Source organism: Hyperolius riggenbachi, chromosome 8 (genome assembly GCF_040937935.1).
Source record: "Hyperolius riggenbachi isolate aHypRig1 chromosome 8, aHypRig1.pri, whole genome shotgun sequence".
NCBI lineage: Eukaryota > Metazoa > Chordata > Amphibia > Anura > Hyperoliidae > Hyperolius > Hyperolius riggenbachi.
In genome coordinates, this window is record NC_090653.1 from 261,655,452 (window position 1) to 261,674,775 (window position 19,324).

Below are 19,324 nucleotides of genomic sequence, written 5' to 3' on the forward strand. Positions count from 1 at the left end.
CACCAATACTCCGTGCTGTACAGACCACGGTCTACAAATAACCACTGATACCACCACTACAAAGAACCACTGACAGCTGGCCAATGCCCGCACTGCAGAATCTAAAATCCAGTCTGTATACACTACCACCCCACACTTATTAGAATTTACATGATTGGCACGTGATTGGCTGACGGCTCTGTGCGCTGGCTGGAACTGCTGTACTTTCCGCTGCACAGTCTGGTCCGCATGAGATCAGACGAGCACTCTGACTTTGTCAGGAAGTCGCCCTTGTACCCTGTCAGCCGACGCTAACATCTGAAAACACACCTGTGCCTCCACCAGCGAGCTGACAAAGCGTTGTTACTGAAGTGGAGAGATATAGAGTCTGACAGAATGAGTCCAGCCTGGGCACAGAAGGTAATCTTGCCCCAGTCAGCATCTTCCGCTGCTGCTCCCCATCCCCCCCCCCCCCCCCCCCCGACAAAACGCCTTGACAGGGTTGAATCAGCACTAGCAGGTAACTTTAAGAATAGGTAGGAATTTTTCCTTTATTAAGGCAACCATGGCCCCGTTCTGCAGAGCAGGCTTACGCCGTAATGAGAAGAAAGATTTTTTTTTTTTTTTTTGCCCTGGGCGTCTCCTGGGATTTCGCGAAGATAGAAAAATCAATTTTTGCAGAGTGCATAGAATGAAAAATGCATCCCATTATCTCCTCTGCCGGGGGTGCAGCGCTGCGCACATTCGTGGGAGTTGAAGATGCATCTGACAGTTATGGAATATTGTTTTTTTTCTGTACGTGTCGGGACACACACTTTGTGATGTTCTTTAACAAACTGGTTTTATTAGGTGCGCCGGCGCCGCTAGTTGTGGTGTCAGAAAGCGGAACTGCGATGATTACAGGCTGCTGTACATACAGGTAAAACTCGAAAAAATCAGAATGTCGTGCCAAAGTCCACGTATTTCTGTAATTAAACTTAGAAGGTGAAACTAATATACGGTATGAAACTAGTTAAAGGGACTTCGAGCAGTGCAGAAACTATGGAAAGATGCATATCATTTTAAAGCTCTCTTTCTCCTCTTTCTAGCGACACCTAAATCGTCACCCTACGCCTTTTAGTTTTCTCTATTTTCGCGACCGCAGCAATTTCAATCGTGAAAATAGCGAAAACTAAAAGGCGTAGGGTGGCGCTTTATATATCATTGGAAAGAAGAGAAAGAGAGCTTTAAAATGATATGCATCTTTCCATAGTTTCTGCACTGCTCGGAGTCCCTTTAAAAGGCCCGCCTGTTAAAAAATGGGCGCTAGACCTTGGTTGTTACCGCCTTTATTATATAGTATAGGAACCCTTCGCGGGTGTTTTGGATAAATTGGCTCAGTGATCTGCAAACTTGGCTCTCCAGCTGGTAAGGAACTACAAGTCCCACAATGCATTGCAGGAGTCTGACAGCCACAGTCATAATTCATTAAGGCAAATGCATTGTGGGACTTTTAGCGGATCCGAGATGAAAAACTAACTATAACAAGTAACTGGTCTATATATGTTACCTAAAGTTTAGATGGTTTACACAGCAAATCTAGCTGCAAACAGTTTTAACAGAATATGATTGATTATTCCTGTGATACAATGACAGCAGCCATGTTGTTTGTAAACATTACACAGAGGCAGGCTTATCTGCATCTTGAGCAAAAAAAAACTAACCCCCCCCCCCCCCTCCTCCTCCTTCCCTCTGCCTCTGAAATCTCTGGCTAGTAATACCTCCCCCTCCTCCTGCCCAGACTATGAGCTCCCATGAGCCCTGTCTGAAAGTGCCTTGGCTCTCTGAAAACCTGTGGGCGTGGCTTGTGTAGTTTATAGAGAATTAGAGTATTAAAACAAAAAAGTATTTGGCTTGAGGAATGCCCTATAAACTATATGAAAGGAACACAATTATGCAATGAGTAAAAGTTAATCTCGGATCCACTTTAACAGCTGGAGAGCCAAGTTTGCAGATCACTGAATTAGTTGATCAGTCTGACACTTTGAGCCTAGAATATTGAACCTTTTCAAAACAATCTAATGTTCTGAGTAGAGATGGCCCAGCCTTGGAGAACTCATGGAGAAGCACATGATCAGTTTGATCAGCTGATAGATTTTTAAGCCTCTGATTTGTTGTGATGACTTCCTGGTTTAACACATGATCATGACCAGCAAATCAGAGCCTTACAAATACATCAGCTGATCAAACTGATCATGTGCTTCTCCATGAGTTCTCCAAAGCTGGGCCATCCCTAGTTCTGAGCTGAGATTCTGATTTTGGGGTTCTCATAAGCTGTAAGCCATAATCATCAACATTATCACAAATAAAGGCTGGAAATATCTCCCTTTCCATGTAATGAGTATTTCATATATTAGTTTCACCTTTTAAGTTGAAGTACTGAAATAAATGGACTTTTGCACGATATTATTTTTCCAGTTTCACCTGTATACTCTTCCAGCCATCACTGAACAATGCAAATTCTCATAGCTAACGAGTGGATTGGTGTAAATTACACACCTGTTGATTTTTCTCATCGATTCCTGGCAGATTCGATTACTAGGTTCAAATTTGCCATAAATCTAGGTCCCAACCGATCAGTTCAATTGATTTTCGCATACAGTTGACTGATTACGATCTAAATGATCGATATGATGGAAGATCTCGATCAGATCAGAAGGGATCGGGTGGAAGCAGCAGAAGATCGACGGTTCAACAGATATTCAGTAGATTTCATGCTGTGGGCAGTGTGTTGAAAGGAGTAGATCCCTCCCTGATCAGATTCCAATCAATCGATCACGTGGATCAATTTTTCGCTGGTAAACTATTAAAATTACGATCATTCTGGCATGTTGGTGCATCGATTTCTAGCAGATTTGATCAGAGTCATCTAATCTGCCAGGAATTGATGGGGAAAATCTGTGCTATGGGCACTTCAACGATTGCTTCCTGTGAACTACAACAAAGCTGGCAGCAGAGTTTCTTGTAAGGGGAAAACATCAGGGTGCCTACACACATGCAATTGTGATTGGCCAATCACTGACCACTTTTACCACCTTCATGTAGTATAAGGGCCATCAGATTTTGAATACCATGAACAAATTGTGTAAGTGAACCCTCATAGTACATAGAGGTGGTGAATTGGCCAGTCACACATTCGATCAAAATTGGATATGTGTACCAGGATCCAGAATTCTTCTTATAATTGATGGAGTAGAGTGGTCTAACACGCAGATAGGCACCCAGTATAACAAGTTGGTTTTACTGAAGAAAACATGCAGAGACATATACTGTATCATACACCACCACCAGGAAAAGCAGCTTTCTTACTTAGAACATAGAGGAACACAGAATGAGTACAGGAAATCAAGATACCATATAGACTATTGCAGCATTTTACAGTGACACCCTGTGGTTGCTTTACTATACTGCAGTTTAGGTAGTTCTGCTGATACTGACAACAAAAACACACACACACACACACACACACACACCACACACCACACACCACACACGTATTTTTTTTATGGTTAAGCACAGCAATATCAAATGTACATTGAGATCATTTACACTGAGTCGTTCTCTTTCCGATTTTACCGTAAAAAAAACCCCCACACACTTACACACGTTTGTAAGACGTTAAAGAGAGTTCTATGTCATGGATCAGGATACTTCAGGCTCTAAAAGTTGCCTTTTCTCTTCTCCTCCCCCCCCTCCTTCACCATGAACAGTATCTCGTAAGTATCTGCCTGATTGCATTGTGTACCGTTTCTGCTTGCCTCCCTCCCCCACAGCCTCCCGCGCATGTACCTTCGGCTGCTCACACAACTGCATGCCGTGTTGATGTTGAACCGTTTGCCGTGTTAATGTTCGCATTTGTTGTACGCATTAAAACTGCGGAAATCAGTCGGTATTGTCTGGAGGCGTTGAATGGGGAGTGGGGGGAGTGGCGGGGGGTAATATTGCTATATTTAATGTCAGTTGAATCTAAGGTGAGTTGAAGCCATATGAGTAAGGCAACTACACACGGACGCTCGCCAGTTGCCAGTAATACTAACCCGTAGACTATGTCATGCCTGTGGTATGCAACGCTTGGCTCCGCCCCTCTGTCTGTAGCGCTGCTACATTCGGTAGAAAGAGAATCCCCGCTACAGGTCTGCGCTGCAAACTAGCTGGTGTGACATCACCTAAACGGAAGGTTAAAAGGTCAAAGTTGGGTCAGTTTTCAGGTAGTCATTTTTATCAAATATTGGCGTCTTTGGAAATGATGATAAGCCTACAGTGCTATTTTATATTCAGCCAACTAAAGCCAGCAGCTGCCGACCAATGAGATGGAAGCTGGCTAATGGATTGGCAGCTAGAGGCTCTGATAGGCTAAATTCAATTCTATTCCTTCAGTGGTGGAGATTTTGAATTTTCAAGTTGTGAAGATGCTGTACTTAGTGTACTATACGTCTTGTTTTTGAATAAAACTGACCGAGAACCAATATAATATATAGTGGAAGACAATCTCTGGGGGGTGGTTGACACTGGTAAAATTGGCCTGATGAAGTGGGTCTTACGCCCCACAAAACGCATTGCCAAATACAAATAAAAGTCCTCTATTAATTCTGTGTTATCTCTGAGGGAAGCCGCCTCTATTTTTGCTTTTTATTGCTTTTTAACACTATTTTATTACCTCTGGGCGCCTCTTTCCCAGCTGTTTGCATTATCTAAAGTACACTTGAAGAGAAACTAAAAACTCAAATTAAAAATGTTAATATACTTACTCCTGAAACTCTCCACACTGTTTGATGTCTTCAGAGTTCCTCCTGTTCCCGACATATTTAATGTTTGAATACACTCTGCAGGAAGTGCCTGTGGCCAAGCATATTTGAAAAGGAAGCACTTGAGCGCCAGAGAAAGAAGATACACAGGAGGGCATTCTTTCACTGGGCATGCTCGGTTTGGAACTTCCGCTTCAGATGCGCTTGTTCACAATAAACTTCCAGATGTTGTGAGCAGAACACATCTTTGTACAAGAAACTGGAGAGACTCCAGAGACAGCAAGCATCAGAAAGACAGTCAGGAGGAAATACTGTGGTACCCCAAGATTTTTACTAGAAAGTTTAAAGGAATACTATCGATGCCCAAGTATTCTAAAATGACAGTGTGCAAATAATGTCTAAGTAGCTGTGTAAACATTTTCCTACTTTTCATGTTAAACATCAGAGGCAAAAGCTGTAATTTATTGAGAGTAGGATTTAGCTATATTGGGACAAATCAATTGCAGAAGAGGTGTCTGCTTCAATGCACAGCCAGTGTTGCATATGAGACTACAGAAAGCAAATATCAAACATATCAAACTCTGAAAGCAAAAACAGTATGAAAAGCTGTGACAATTAGTTACATTTCCTCTGCTCTCTTCAGACAGGTCAGTCAGAAACACAGGACACAGAAGCTGCAGCTGTTGGGAGCTCCCTCTTTCTGTCACATGCAGAGTTACACACATAGAGCTAACTGATCAAGTGTGAGGGGAATTTCCCCTCTCCTCATGGCTCAGTCAGCCGTCAGTTTTGGCGTCAGTAAAGTTTGAATGTATTTTGATAACCGTAAACAAAGAAGTTGCTACTAAAATGTATACACCAGTACTTAGCAGCACTTCCCAAACAATTCCTGTGTCAATTGAAAAAAATATGTGAATCGATAGTATTCCTTTAAAGTCAATGTTTACCAAATTAAAAATAAAAAAGTCAGATACTCACCTAAGGAGAGGGAAGGCTCGGTCCTAATGAGCCTTCCCTCTCCTCTCCCGGTGCCCGGTCCCGCGCAGGATCCCCCGTGGCAGTATTCGACCAGTTCGGTCAAATACTGCCACTTCCGCATGCCGAAGGGAGCTTTCGGAAGCCTTCGGGAGCACTCGGGCTCCCGAAGACGGGCCGCTCCATGTTACGCATGCGCGAGCGCCCTCTATGACGCGCGTGCGTAGTACGGAGCGGCCCGTCTTCGGAAGCCCGAGTGCTCCCGAAGACCTCCGAAGTCCCTGCGGCGGCGGACGCGTACGGGGGAGCCAGCGCAGCACCGAGGGCACCGGGAGAGGAGAGGGAAGGCTCATTAGGACCGAGCCTTCCCTCTCCTTAGGTGAGTATCTGACTTTTTTATTTTTAACTTGGTAAACACTGGCTTTAAGTGCACTTCAGTTGCACTATAAAGGGAACAGGAAGTGAGAGGAATATGGAGGCTGCCATATTTATTTCCTTTTAAATCAATACCAGTTGCCTGGCAGCCCCGCTGATCTATTTGGCTGCAATAGTGTCTGAATAACACCATAAACAAGCATGTAGCTAATCTTGCCAGTTCTGACAATATTGTCAGAAATACCTGATCTGCTGCATGCGTGTTCTATGGCTAAAATGTATTAGAGGCAGAAGATCAGCAGTACAGCCAGGCAACTGGTATGGTTTAAAAGATAAGTATGGCAGCCTTCACGTACCTCTCACTTCAGTTGCCCTTTAAGTGTGAGCTACAAGGGGGACATGGAGAAGGAAGGATAAAACAGGGTCCAAAATAAATATGATCATCCTTATTCCAGAAAAGCTGATCACACTAAACTGAATGCACTCTGCTTCTCTGCCTACGTGGCCCTTGCTAATTATAACTTGAGAATCAGTGGGGAGCCCATAAATATTATACTTAGTTCGCATATTATTTGCAGTTCCGCACAGAGAGTTATCAAATTGTCTTTTGCTAGATTTATTGCGCCCCTTGCAGAGCGCCCTCCTGAATAAGCTGTGTGGCTCCCAGCAGTAAATGCCCAGATGACATTTCACAAAAAAAAAATAATAATAAAAAGCTTGTAAAATCTAATGATATACACGGAGCGAGTAGCGTGCCAGGGGAGAGCTGGCGGCATAGGGCGAAATGCAGAAAACGCTTAAAGCGAAATAACCCGGAGCTGATATTTATGCCAGCAATAGAAACTAATGCACCATTTTTATTTTGTTTTTTAAAAAAAACTGACTTCCAGGAAAAAAATAAAAAACATTTTTTAAAGGAATACCGTGGTGAAAATAAAACGGGTGAGATAGATGTGTGTATTTGCAGTGCCAAGTATACAAATACCTAGGCTGTGTTCCTTGTTTTCCTTTCTCTGCCTGAAAAAGTTAATATTCAGGTATGCAAGTGACAGTTTCTCTCAAGTCGGGACTAAGTCGACTAGAGGTTACCCTCACTGACAAGTAATTACAGCCATAAAACTCTTTACTCACAGAGGACAACTCCTGAGTGCAGGGAAAAGATTAAAAAAAAAAAGGTCAAACGTTTGTAGATTTTAGCTCTGGCATACTTCAAAGACTGTGTCATTGAGCAGAGACAATGAAACATTAAAAAGTATATTTACTCCCCCCCAGTGTGCCACCAGACAATGGCCTCAATTCACTAACCTTATCTCCTGTCTTTAATAACTCTGCTAGAGTTGTTACCATGGTGATCAGGCATGTAGTATTCAGGAAACATTTTACCTCAGGCAAACCTAAAGTTAACTCTTCTGTCTTTAACGTAACTCTTTAATCCTTAAAATAACTCCAGAGGTAAAGACAGGCTGTTCATTAACTGCGTGTGAAAATAACTACAGAGGAGGTAAAATAACTACAAAGGAGGTAAATTAACTACAGAGGAGGTAAAATAACTACAGAAGAGGTAACTTAAGGAATGAAGAGATAATATAACTCTCTCACTGTGTGGAGGTAAGTTTTCTCTTGCCTTATTATCTCCAGCATGATCTTAGTGAATTGAGGCCAATGTCTGGCAGCTTTGAAGTGTCCAGTTTGTCTCTCTGTCCCTCCTAGACTTTCCGCAGGCATAGCAAATTGGTACAGCTTCTTACCTCCGGGCCGCCGCCGCCAAGACTCCTCCATAACTGAAGTCCATAGCAGTCTCGTTGCTATGACGCTCTCTAGTGGTGCCTTGTGTGACGCGGGCCGGTGATCATAGAGACGAGACTGTTATGGATTTCCGTTACGGAGGAGTCTCGGCGGCGGCCCGGAGGCAAGATGTGCACCACTTTGCATAATTCTGCGGAGACACTCGGGGACACACACACACACTTTTGGGACACTTTTTTTGTCCCAAAAATCTGGCTTATATGCAAGTATATACTGTAAACATAAAACTGGGGGATATCTCAAAAAGTAATTTTTAGGAGTAGGAGGATAGATACAAATGTTCATCTCATAATTTTATTTTGATCCCGGTATTCCTTCAGTGTTGAAAAATAGACTAAAAACATCCATCTGATGCGTGGTTCCCAATTCAATATCATATTAAATATCCAGAAGCGGAATTTAGAGCTGATCCAACCCTTTTGACAATCCAGTTGGCTTTTTATTAAAGAAATGAGCTACATGTTGTGGGATCATCGAAATTGCAGAAAGATGGGCAGTCATCCTCGACATGGCATCTGCCCATTCTTAACCATCTAAAGGGCTGCCAGAAACATCTATAGGATTGACAAGCAAGCAAGGAAAGCTATGCTCATCCTGTTGAGGGGCCCAGGATTTAAAGAGGAAAGAAGGTGCAAACAATCTTTAACCCTCTGCACTCAACTCTAACAAGCTGGAACTCGTTATAATAAAAACAACTTGAATGCAAGTTGTATTCGGTTGCACTAATGGTGAATATTATCTTCAAAATGAATTGCATGCAAAAGCATTCTGTGCTAAACCCTTTCACCAGCGTTAGGGTTCCCTCTGTTTAAAGAGTCCCTACTCTACCAACACCAGTCAGCAAGCAAGCAAACACTTCTTGCTCACGTCCCCGATATTCACGTGGGCTTTGCTGGCATAGGAGCAGGAGAGCTACAGCCTAAAGCCCTACTACAAGCTGGAACTCGAGTAAAGATAAAATCAACTAGCATGCAAGTTGTATTCTGTCACATTAGGAGGATATTTGCTTCCAAAATGGATTGCATGTAAAGGCATTCTCTACTAAACCCTTTCACCAGCATTGAGGTGCCCTCCAGTCAAAAGGGTCCTTACCCTACTCACACCTGTCAGCAAGCAAGAGGATAGGATGGAGGTTTTTCATGGAGCATGAAGCCTTTTTCCTCTTTGTTTTTGTACAGATAAAGAGAATGGCTGGCTGTTTGTTGCTACTGGAAACCCTTCTTAACAAGCTTCCACGTGTCCTAACTGCTGCCAGTGATGCTCAGAGCACTTGCATTGCCTGCTTGTGTTTGGCCAGCCTATGTCTATGTTGTATCCATACCTCTACCTGTCTGTTATCCAAAGCTGTGGTGTGCCTTGGTCTTGTCTCCTGTCATGATGTTCCTCCCTTGCCCAATGTGCTGCTGTTTGGCATTTCTCATACACACCACCCACTTACTGGGTTAGTTAATGACAAAAAAAAATGGTTTCTCAGGGCCTTCAGAGGCTATGCCGAAAGGAAGAGGCGGAAGCGGGAGAATGACTCGGCGGCTGTTATTCAGAGGTAGGCTGATCGCCTAGAATGGCTGTGGTAGCTGCTGGGTGGTCTGTATAGACAAGTTTGTCCCTGGTATGTGCTTCGACAAAATGGCCGACCTTCGGGCAAGGCCTAAGGATGTGAAATGTTCATATAATCACATATCTGTAGCATCTTGGAGCTGGTTTAAGGAATGTAGCAATGGGGGAAAAGTGCATGCAGGTTTTCAGTCATTCATATCGCGCTGCAGAATTTTTCTACAGTACTCTATGGAGTACACCATCACTAATGTTTCCTCCAAGGGACTCAGATTCAAAAGTCAAAATCCAACAATAGTTCAAAGCTGGTCTATGGGGAAGCCAATTAATCTGACATATATGTTTATTTATTTTAGTCTTGGCAGTAAAGTAGAATACACTGAGAAATTCACACAAGGGGGGAGAGACTTCTTGCAGATAGTGTGCTGGTTTAGATACAGCAGTAGAATCCCAGGCTATTAATAGTAAGGAGAGAGTTGTCAACTAGAGTGTCCTCTCTTTATAAGATGCCCAGGGGAGGGGAGATGATGTCCGCTCTTCATAAGATGCTCAGGAGAGGGGAGATGATGTGCTCTTATCATAAGATGCTCAGGGAAGGGGAGATGGTCCTCTCTTCATAAGATGTTCAGGGGAGGGGAGATGATGTCCTCTCTTCATAAGATGCTCAGGGGAGGGGAGATGATGTCCTCTCTTCATAAAATGCTCAGGGGAGGAGAAATTATGTCCTCTCTTCATAAAATGCTCAGGGGAGGGGAAACTAACTACAAGTGTGCTAAACAATCCACTTTCCCAGATGTTTAAGAGGCAACAAAAGAGAATGCGAGTTTTACTTTATGCAAAAGTTCTCTTTAAAACATAGGTAGAGCCACTATCAGTTTGTTGCTGCTAGGCGTGACCCCACCCCACCCCCCTTTCCCCAGGAGATTTCCCATCATTCTGTGTTCTTTGTGACACACATGAGGGACAGGAAATGAGAAAAATTACGAAGGTATGGATTCTACTTTAAAGACCCAAACTCGTAAATATTTTGGTTCTCAGCCAGTTTTACTTAAAAAAAAAAAAAAAAAAAAGCAACAACAACAAAAAAAAAAAGTAGTAAATCTTTGATTTTACAAATGAGTGTTATATACTATGTGAATTATGTCAAGAATGTTACACTACATATAAATATTAAACACAGGTTGCACCGCTCCAGTCCTCCATTCTGGAGGTACCCCCTCCAGTCCCCTCACCTTCTCCAGCCCTCTCACCCTCTCCAGCCCCCTCACCCTCTCCAGTCCCCTCACCCTCTCCAGTCCCCTCACCCTCTCCAGTCCCGAAACCCTCTCCAGTCCCCTCACCCTCTCCAGTCCTCTCACCCTCTCCAGTCCCCTCACCCTCTCCGGTCCCCCCACCCTCTCCAGTCCCCTCACCCTCTCCAGTCCTCTCACCCTCTCCAGCCCCCTCACCCTCTCCAGTCCCCTCACCCTCTCCAGTCCCCTCACCCAACATTTATCTGACTAGGGTGGCCATGCACCATACACTCTTGATTGTACCGATTTACCCCAAAAGAATGATTTTCAAAAGACCCCACAAGGCCCAAGACAATAAGGATTGGCAAGTGCCGGACTGTCTGTAATTTAAATTGTTGTACATGGAAAAAGGAAAAAAAAGTGTCACCAGAAATTCATGATAGTATTCAGACCTGAGCAGAGCAGGATCATCCACCAGGCAACCTAGGCAGGTTCCTAGGTCTCAGAGGTGTCAAAGGGCCCACCAGTCACCTTCTCTTCAGCTTACCAAAAAGGCCGTAAGGGGACCCCGAATCTACTAACCCGCCTAGGGGCCCATTACATCCTAATCCATCTCTGGTTCAAAGAATTATAGTGATGTTCCAGAATGTGATGGCATTTCCATATTTGAGTAAATGTTTATTTTTCGTGTTGTTTTTTTTTTTTGGGGGGGGGGGGGGGGGGGGAATCAAGAATAATTGTGGATTGTTTGTACAAAAATAAGACATGTACAGCCCGGCAGAAGATGTCGGCGCTGTATAAATAATAACCTGAAAATACACCCCCCCCCACACACACACCCCCACACACCACACCCACAAACCACACACACGCCCACACCCACCCCACATACCACCCCCCACACACACCACACCCCACACACACACCACACACACGCCCACACACCACACCTCCCCCCACACACACACCACACACACAAACCACACACACACACCCCACACACACACCCCCCCCCCCCCCACACACCCCACCCCACACCACACACACACACTGTATACACACACACACACACAAACACCGCACACCACACACACACCACACCCCACACACACACCCACCACACACCACACACACCACACCCCCCCCCCCCCACACACACACCACACCCCCCACACACCCCCCACACACCACCCCCCCCCCCACACACACCACACACACACCCCCACACACACACTGTATACACACACACACACCACACACACTGTATACACAAACACCGCACACCGCACACGCACACGCGCACACACACACACACACACACACACACACACACACACACACACACACACACACACACACACACACACACACACACACACACACACACACACACACACACACACACACACACACACACACACACACACACCTGACCTAGTTGTTAGAGCGCCCCCTGCTGCCTCAACTGTCAAGTTTTGTGCAGTCAAAGTGAAGGTTTTATTTAGCACGCTTTAAGTGGACCGGAACTCTGAACTCCTTTCTGCTCTAATAGATACACAACAGCATAATAACCTTTAAACAAAAAACATTAGTTACAGCTGATACAAATCCTAAAATAAATTTGCACAGTTTTTACTTCCTGATAGGTGGATGCAGGCATATTGTTTACAGCCTGTGCTTGCAAATGGGCTTATCTGCCGTAGCAGTCATGTGACACGGGGGAGGGATCGAATTAAAACTTGTGATTAGACACAGATGAGGGGAAATAGACAGGCTAAACTTTTTAAACACATCCAGGGTGCATTTCTCTAGGTTTTCCCTCTGTCCTGTGCAAGAGTTCAGGTCCACTTTAAACTGAGAAGGATATGGAGGCTGACTGTACTATTTTTAGTCATAGACCCTGAACACGCATGCAGATCAAGTGCTCTGACTGAAATCTGACTAATTTAGTTGCATGCTTGTTTCAGGTTTGTGATTCAGACATTACTGATGTATGAAAGATCAGCAGGACAGCCAGGCAACTGGTGTTGTTTAACCTCTTAAGTACCAGCAGTCTCTGCCCCCTTAAGGACTAGAGACCGCTGGCACAATACCGACGGAATCGAGAAGAATCGCCACGTATACCCGCCGTCACCATCGCACGCCGGGATCCTCCTGACATCCACTCTGCCGTCTCTATGACGGCAGTGTCATGAGAGCTGGTCAGGAGCCGCTTTCATTGGCTACGGACCGTGTCTATCAATGTAAGCCAATGGGAGCAGCTTACATTGATAGACACGGCCAGGAGCCAATGAAATCGGCCCCTGACCGGCTCACATGACTCTGCCGTCATAGAGACAGGCAGAGTTAGTGAGCTGAGGCGAGAGATGTCGGGTTTGAGCAGGGCGATCGGTGGGGAGCGACGGAACCGGCGGATGCGCGCTGCGGACGGTGATTAAAATCTACACCCTGCCAGCCAGGAGCCCACCGAAACATGGTGTAGATTTCAATCACCGTGGCCCGAAAGTAGTTAACAGGAAATACAGTAAATATGGCAGCCTCCATATCCACAGTTTGTGGTCGTGCTCTCCTTCTTGGTCGAGCAGCTTTGCCCCACTGCACAGTGCACTGATGTGGTTGTGGTAATATACAGCAAGAAGCGATGAGGATATATCCAAGAAGCTTTCGCTCTCATTTTTTATGCTTTAAGCTGTACACATTAAATAAAAACAAGTAAAGAGACTATGCACATTAAAGGAAGCATCTAAGTGCTGGATAGCAGCGCGGCCCCCGCATCTCCTTGCCGCTAGTCCTCAGTCAGGAGGCCTCTTCTGAAGAATTCCTTTTCCATCAGCGGCGGTAGAACATTATTTCCGTATCAAAGTAAAACTCAACATGTGGGCTGGAGCTGCCGAACGAGATCATCGGCTTGTCATCCCGCTCGCTTTTACAAAAGACGTTTTCGAGTGGAAAATCTTCCCGCTGTTTTCTCGAGCATAATGGTATCTAAATGTAAGCGTTCGTGACACCCACATCAGCACGGGCCCCCTAATCACAGACCTGCCATGTGCAGATATATCCGAGCCCTCGCGCTGGCAGACGCCGAACGCCACGTCCTCCAAATGCAGACACATGCCAGTCTTTTGTTCTGCGGTTTATTTTTTTTACTTAACTAAGTAATCAAAAGAAGCACAGGCCCATATGCAATTACCTTTATTTCTAAGGGCTCGTTTCCACTATCGCGAATCTGCATGCGTCCAACGCATGCAGATCCGCACATGTAATACAAGTAGATGGGCCTGTTTCCACTGTAGCGTTGTTGAGGTGCGTTTTTTTCAGCGTGAAAAAAACGCACAAAAGAGCCAACGATTTCGCCTGCGTCGGGAATCCGTGCGAATCGCCGCTAATGTATTTAATAGTAAAAACGCATGCGTTTGTTACATGCGTTTTTACCCGCGATTTCGCGTGCGATTTCGCACCTTTTTCAATTTTATTTAGCCCTGGCAGTGTCATGGTTAATTTCGCATGGCACCCTGCCATGCGAAATCGCATGCGAAATCGCGGGTAAAAACGCATGTGGAAACGCATCCGCATGCGTTTTTACAAGCGTCGGAATGCGGCCGAAATCGTAACAGTGGAAACAAGCCCTGAAGGTTTCTCCTCATCAATAACATGTCTTTTAACCACTTGAGGACCGTAGGCTTACACCCCCTGGTGACCAGGCTGTTTTTTACAATTTAGTCCACTGCAGCTTTAAGCGCTCGCTGCAGGGCCGTACAACTCAGCACACAAGTGATCCCCCCCCTTTTTGCCCACCAGCAGAGCTCTGTGTTGGTGGGCTCTGATCGCTGCTGCCCTGTTTGTTTATTTTTTTGTTTTTAATAAATTTGTCTTTTTTTCCCCAGCCCTCCCTACCCCTGCCAGCCAATCACCGTGATCGGCTGTCATAGGCATCAGCCTATGAGAGATGATCGCTCTTGTGCCTCTCCAGGTGACAGCTGAGTGACACGGCTTTCCCCAGTGCATCGCTGCCGATAGTCATTTTTAGTCATTTTTCTTTCAATTGTAAACGCAACCAGTTTTTAATGGTGTATTGGTTTAACATAGCAAAACCTACTGTTGGCTCTAGATTCTAATCTATCACTCCGATTTGCACTGTACAATGTAAATAGATGGCGGTTTCACCGTCTACAGTCTCCTAGTGGCAATCGCGATCTCCTGCAAAACATGCCCCCAGGACTTCACGCCAATTGGTGTTGAACGGTCCTGGGGGAGCCACCGCGTTCATGCCAATTGGCATGGAATGGTCGGCAAGTGGTTAAAGGAAACGCGAGGTGAAAAACTGTTGATAATCATTTGTATCTATCCTCCTGCTCCTAAAAATGACTTTTCAAAAAAAAAAAATACCCCATAGTTTTAAATTTTATATTTAAATCTGCGATTGACGTTTTTACTGTATCATGGTCTCTGCTTAATGACACATTCATTGAAGTATGCCAGAGCTAAAACCTATGAACTATTGAGCCTTTTATCTATTTCCTGCTTTCAGAAGCTATTTTATGGTAGGAAAGTGTTTTATGGTTGTAATTCCTTATCAGTGAGGGTAAGGGCTAATTTCCACTAGTTGCCGCACATGGCTGCAAGACGCGCAGTGGCACTTCCTGGTCTGCGAGTAGGCAGACAAAACCCAGAAGCCGTGACATGCTCGGCTATGGGATTTTCTGCCGCCCACGCAGAAATGCTGCAATGTCGGCAAGCGATTCGGCCGGCAACAGCATTATTCCCTATGGCAGAGTTCTCTCGCGTGATTTGCCGGCAGGGAAACTCTACGGATTCGGCCCGATTTCCGCACTAGTGGAAACGGGCCCTTACACTATAGTCCGACCAGTCACTTGCTTACCTGATTTTTAACTCTTTCAGGCAGAGACATAAAATAAGGAACACTACATAAGTATTTGTGTGCTTGGCACTGTACATACACATGTCTATCTCATGTCACATGTCACCTCGAGTGTCATTTAAACAACTAGCAAACAAGAAAATACTCTAAACTATTTTGATAGTACTTTTTCTCCTACATGTTGGTACTTGCAAAGAGTTGAAAATGTACTTCAAAAGAGAAGATGAAAAATGATCTACTAGGAAAAAACTCAGGAGAAAGTTGCTGGAATAATGGCCATAGTGCTATCCACTTAATGAATTAAAGTTGGTCTAAGTTAAATTGAATGCCGCAGCATATATTTGGAGGGACAAGCAACCGTGGGTGACTTTGCACAATGAAGACCATTTACATATATTAATTCCTAATGTGCTGCAGTAGAGATCTGTTCAAGGCAGTGTGCAGATGAATACTTACCTTAACCACTTGAGGACCCACCCTTTACCCCCCCTTAAGGACCAGCGCTGTTTTAGCTGATCTGTGCTGGGTGGGCTGTGCAGCCCCCAGCACAGATCAGGGTGCAGGCAGAGCGACCAGATCGCCCCCTTTTTTCCCCACTAGGGGGATGATGTGCTGGGGGGGGGTCTGATCGCTCCTGCCTGCCTGGGTGTTGCGGGGGGGGGGCACCTCAAAGCCCCCCTCCACAGTGAAATTCCCCCCCTCCCTCTCCTCCCTCCCTTCCCCGGAGATCCGAGGCTGCACAGGAACGGATCTGTCCTGTGCAGCCTCTAACAGGCTCCTGCCTGTCATGTGACAGCGATCCCCGGCCGCTGATTGGCCGGGGATCGCTGATCTGGTACAACGCTGCTACTGTTAGCAGCGTTGTACGAATGTAAACAAAGCGGATTATTTCCGCTTGTGTTTACATGTAGCCTGCGAGCCGCGATCGGCGGCACGCAGGCTATTTACGGAGCCCCCCGCCGTGAATTGACAGGAAGCAGCCGCTCGCGCGAGCGGCTGCTTCCTGATTAATTAGCCTGCAGCCGGCGACGCAGAACTGCGTCGCCGGTCCTGCAGCTTCCACTTTGCCAACGCGCGGTATGAGTGCGCGGTCGGCAAGTGGTTAAAGGGAACCCTGGGTGGGAGTGATATGGAGGCTGACATTTTTATTTCCTTTTAAACAATGCACATTGCCTGGCTGTCCTGCTGATCCTCTGCTTCTAATACATTTACCGGGAGGCCCTGAACAAGCATGCTGATGTGGTCTATGACAAAATCTGACAAGATTGGCTGCATGCTAGCTTCAGGTATGGGATTTAGACCCTACTGACCAGAAAGATCAGCAGGACTGCCAGGCAACTGGTATCGTTTGAAAGGAAATATACATGGCAGCTTCCATAGGTCACACACCTCTAGTTCCTTTTAATTCTGTTCTTAGAGATGTCTGTCTGAAAGAGCAGACATTGCTCCACCCTCCCATACACTTATGACTCAACAATCATGTCTCTCAGAGACCCTCCTCAAGTTGCATACATGTTACAACTCTACTGTTGATCTGGGCATTGGTTAATGCAGATGGTAAAATATTGGTGGTATTATATACCCCAAAACTCCTGCTAAACTACTAACCGATTAGCTAATATCACCCGAAATTCTTAGCAGAACTACGAGTTCTCAATTGGCATTGCATATCGGGCGACCAACTGTATTCACGATCTTAACGCTAAAGGTGGCCACACCCCATACTATTAAAAGATCCAATTTTACACCAATTTGATAAATACGATCCTTTGTCAAAAGCATTTTTTTTTCCATTCATTCGAGAAATCTGATTGAATTTTCCGTTCATATTCAATAAAAAAAAAGCTTGGGCGTGTTGGATTTTTCTCATCAATTTTTCAGATTTTTATGAAGATTGAATGGTGTGTGGTAGATTGTGAATTACTTGATGTACAGATCCAATCGATTTTTTTCTGAGTTTTCAATTATTTTATTCAGGATTGGGGCAAAAAATTGAACATATGTGTGTGGTACAATGGTCAGATTTTTGAAATGTTACAGTCAGAAAAACTAATAGCAGTTCTTGAATTGAAAAGATATTAAAACAAATAATTGTATGGTGTGTGGCCACCTTTAGAGTTTATGTAAAGCAATCTATTCCCTGAGCAGAGATGTTTGCTGCACCGGCCGGTTTAATTTGAGCATTTAATCACGTCTTGGGGGCTTAAGGGGCCATCTTAATGAACGTTATATACATCCAATGTATAACCCAACCGCCTAACCGGCTCACGTTCTGCTTTTCTCTCCCCGCAGGAATTTCCGGAAACACTTACGGATGGTCGGGAGTCGGCGGATGAAAGCGCAGTGTAAGGCATAGTGTTGCGTTTAATTAGCCTCCAATGGGCTTTTTGTTAGTATTTATGGTTTCATATACAAAAGTCCGGATATGTGATGATTGCGTTTGTATTGTGTATATTGTTGGTAGGGCAGAACGCAAGCGATGGTAAAGGAGTCTTTGCGGTAGAGCGTTATACTATGTTAGCTATCCCTAGTGATAGAGATAAAAATGGCTGAGTCATACATTTTATTAATGAAAGCCGTTCAAAATCAAACACTACTGAGACAAATCAATTTCCTTTTGCGATTCATGTAAATTGTTAGTTTAAAGAGGAACTCTGGTCAGTTTTGCAGATTGTTAAAGGTCTCCTCTCCCTGATTTACTTTTTTAAATTTACCACATATGGCAACATCTTTAGTACTGGCAGGTGATCTCTTGCGGAATGTTTGCTTACGGAGAGTTCTAAACCCAGCAGAAAAGATCTCTGGTCTCTCAGAATGCGTCAATTTATGCCAATTTACCTGGGTTCAGCATCAGAAACACTCCCTATATCTGTATATTGGTATGTAGCCCCGTCCAGGGATGCTTAGCCTAGGCTGTTTAGCTGTGCAGAATTCTCCTCCCGGAGCGTCCTGCGAGACCAGTAATTATTTGCAATTGCTTTGGAATTCTCTGAAACTCACATTCTGTAGAGATCACCTGGCAGAACTAAATAGGTCACCACCTGTGATAAATGTCAGAATGTAAACCGGAAAGAGGAAAGCTTCTACAATGGACAAACACTAAATAGTTGAGTGTAAAAAAAAAAAGCACTAACAAGTAGCAGCGTGATGAGTGATTGATTTGACAGCTGAGATCATGCCTCTCTGCTGACCGAGCCCATCCTGGTTTTAAACTGACTGGGGTAGGGAGTGAGCAGGCAGCTAGAGATTACGGAGGAGAAGATCAGTTCTAAACTAGAACAGAGGATATTTTCTGTTTTTATGTTGCAAAAAGTTTAGTTTTTTTGTAATTTTTTGAAATGCATAATGCAGCTATAAAACAGCGGTCTGTTAAATATATATGAAAATAAAACTGTACATAAATCTGGGCCATGCCATGCCTCTCCTGCAGTCAGTGGTGAAGGGAGGGGGTGGGTGGTATAAGTGCCACACCCTTTCCCAGAAGTGAACATGGGAAGGCCGGGCTGCATTATTTATGCAGCAGATGGCTCTTCATGGGCGGGTTTTCCCAGAACATCACTTATATTTAACTACAGTCCCTGTTCATTATTTTCTTGAGGAATACTGTGCCTGTTTAAGTAAAGAAAAAAAATGTGCAGTCTGCTCAGGGGTGTGGCCACACTGCTTCCCAGAAATTACCTTATTGTTGCAGCAGGTGGCTCCTCGTGGGTGGAGTTTACCCAGAAGATGTTCATTATTTT

General features: G+C 44.7%; 1 protein-coding gene across 3 annotated transcripts in view; it reads left to right on the forward strand.

Annotated features, from left to right (window-relative positions):
- Positions 1-19,324, forward strand: part of NSMF (NMDA receptor synaptonuclear signaling and neuronal migration factor) — a 98,137-nt gene that overhangs the window by 55,122 nt on the left and 23,691 nt on the right. For 2 of the 3 annotated variants that reach the window (XM_068248746.1, XM_068248747.1), the window contains exon 5: positions 17,877-17,929. In XM_068248746.1, coding sequence (XP_068104847.1) covers positions 17,877-17,929 — 53 coding nt within the window. Of the gene's footprint in view, positions 1-3,728; positions 3,735-9,393; positions 9,463-17,876; positions 17,930-19,324 lie in introns of all 3 variants that reach the window. The other variant, XM_068248748.1, reaches the window with a different exon arrangement.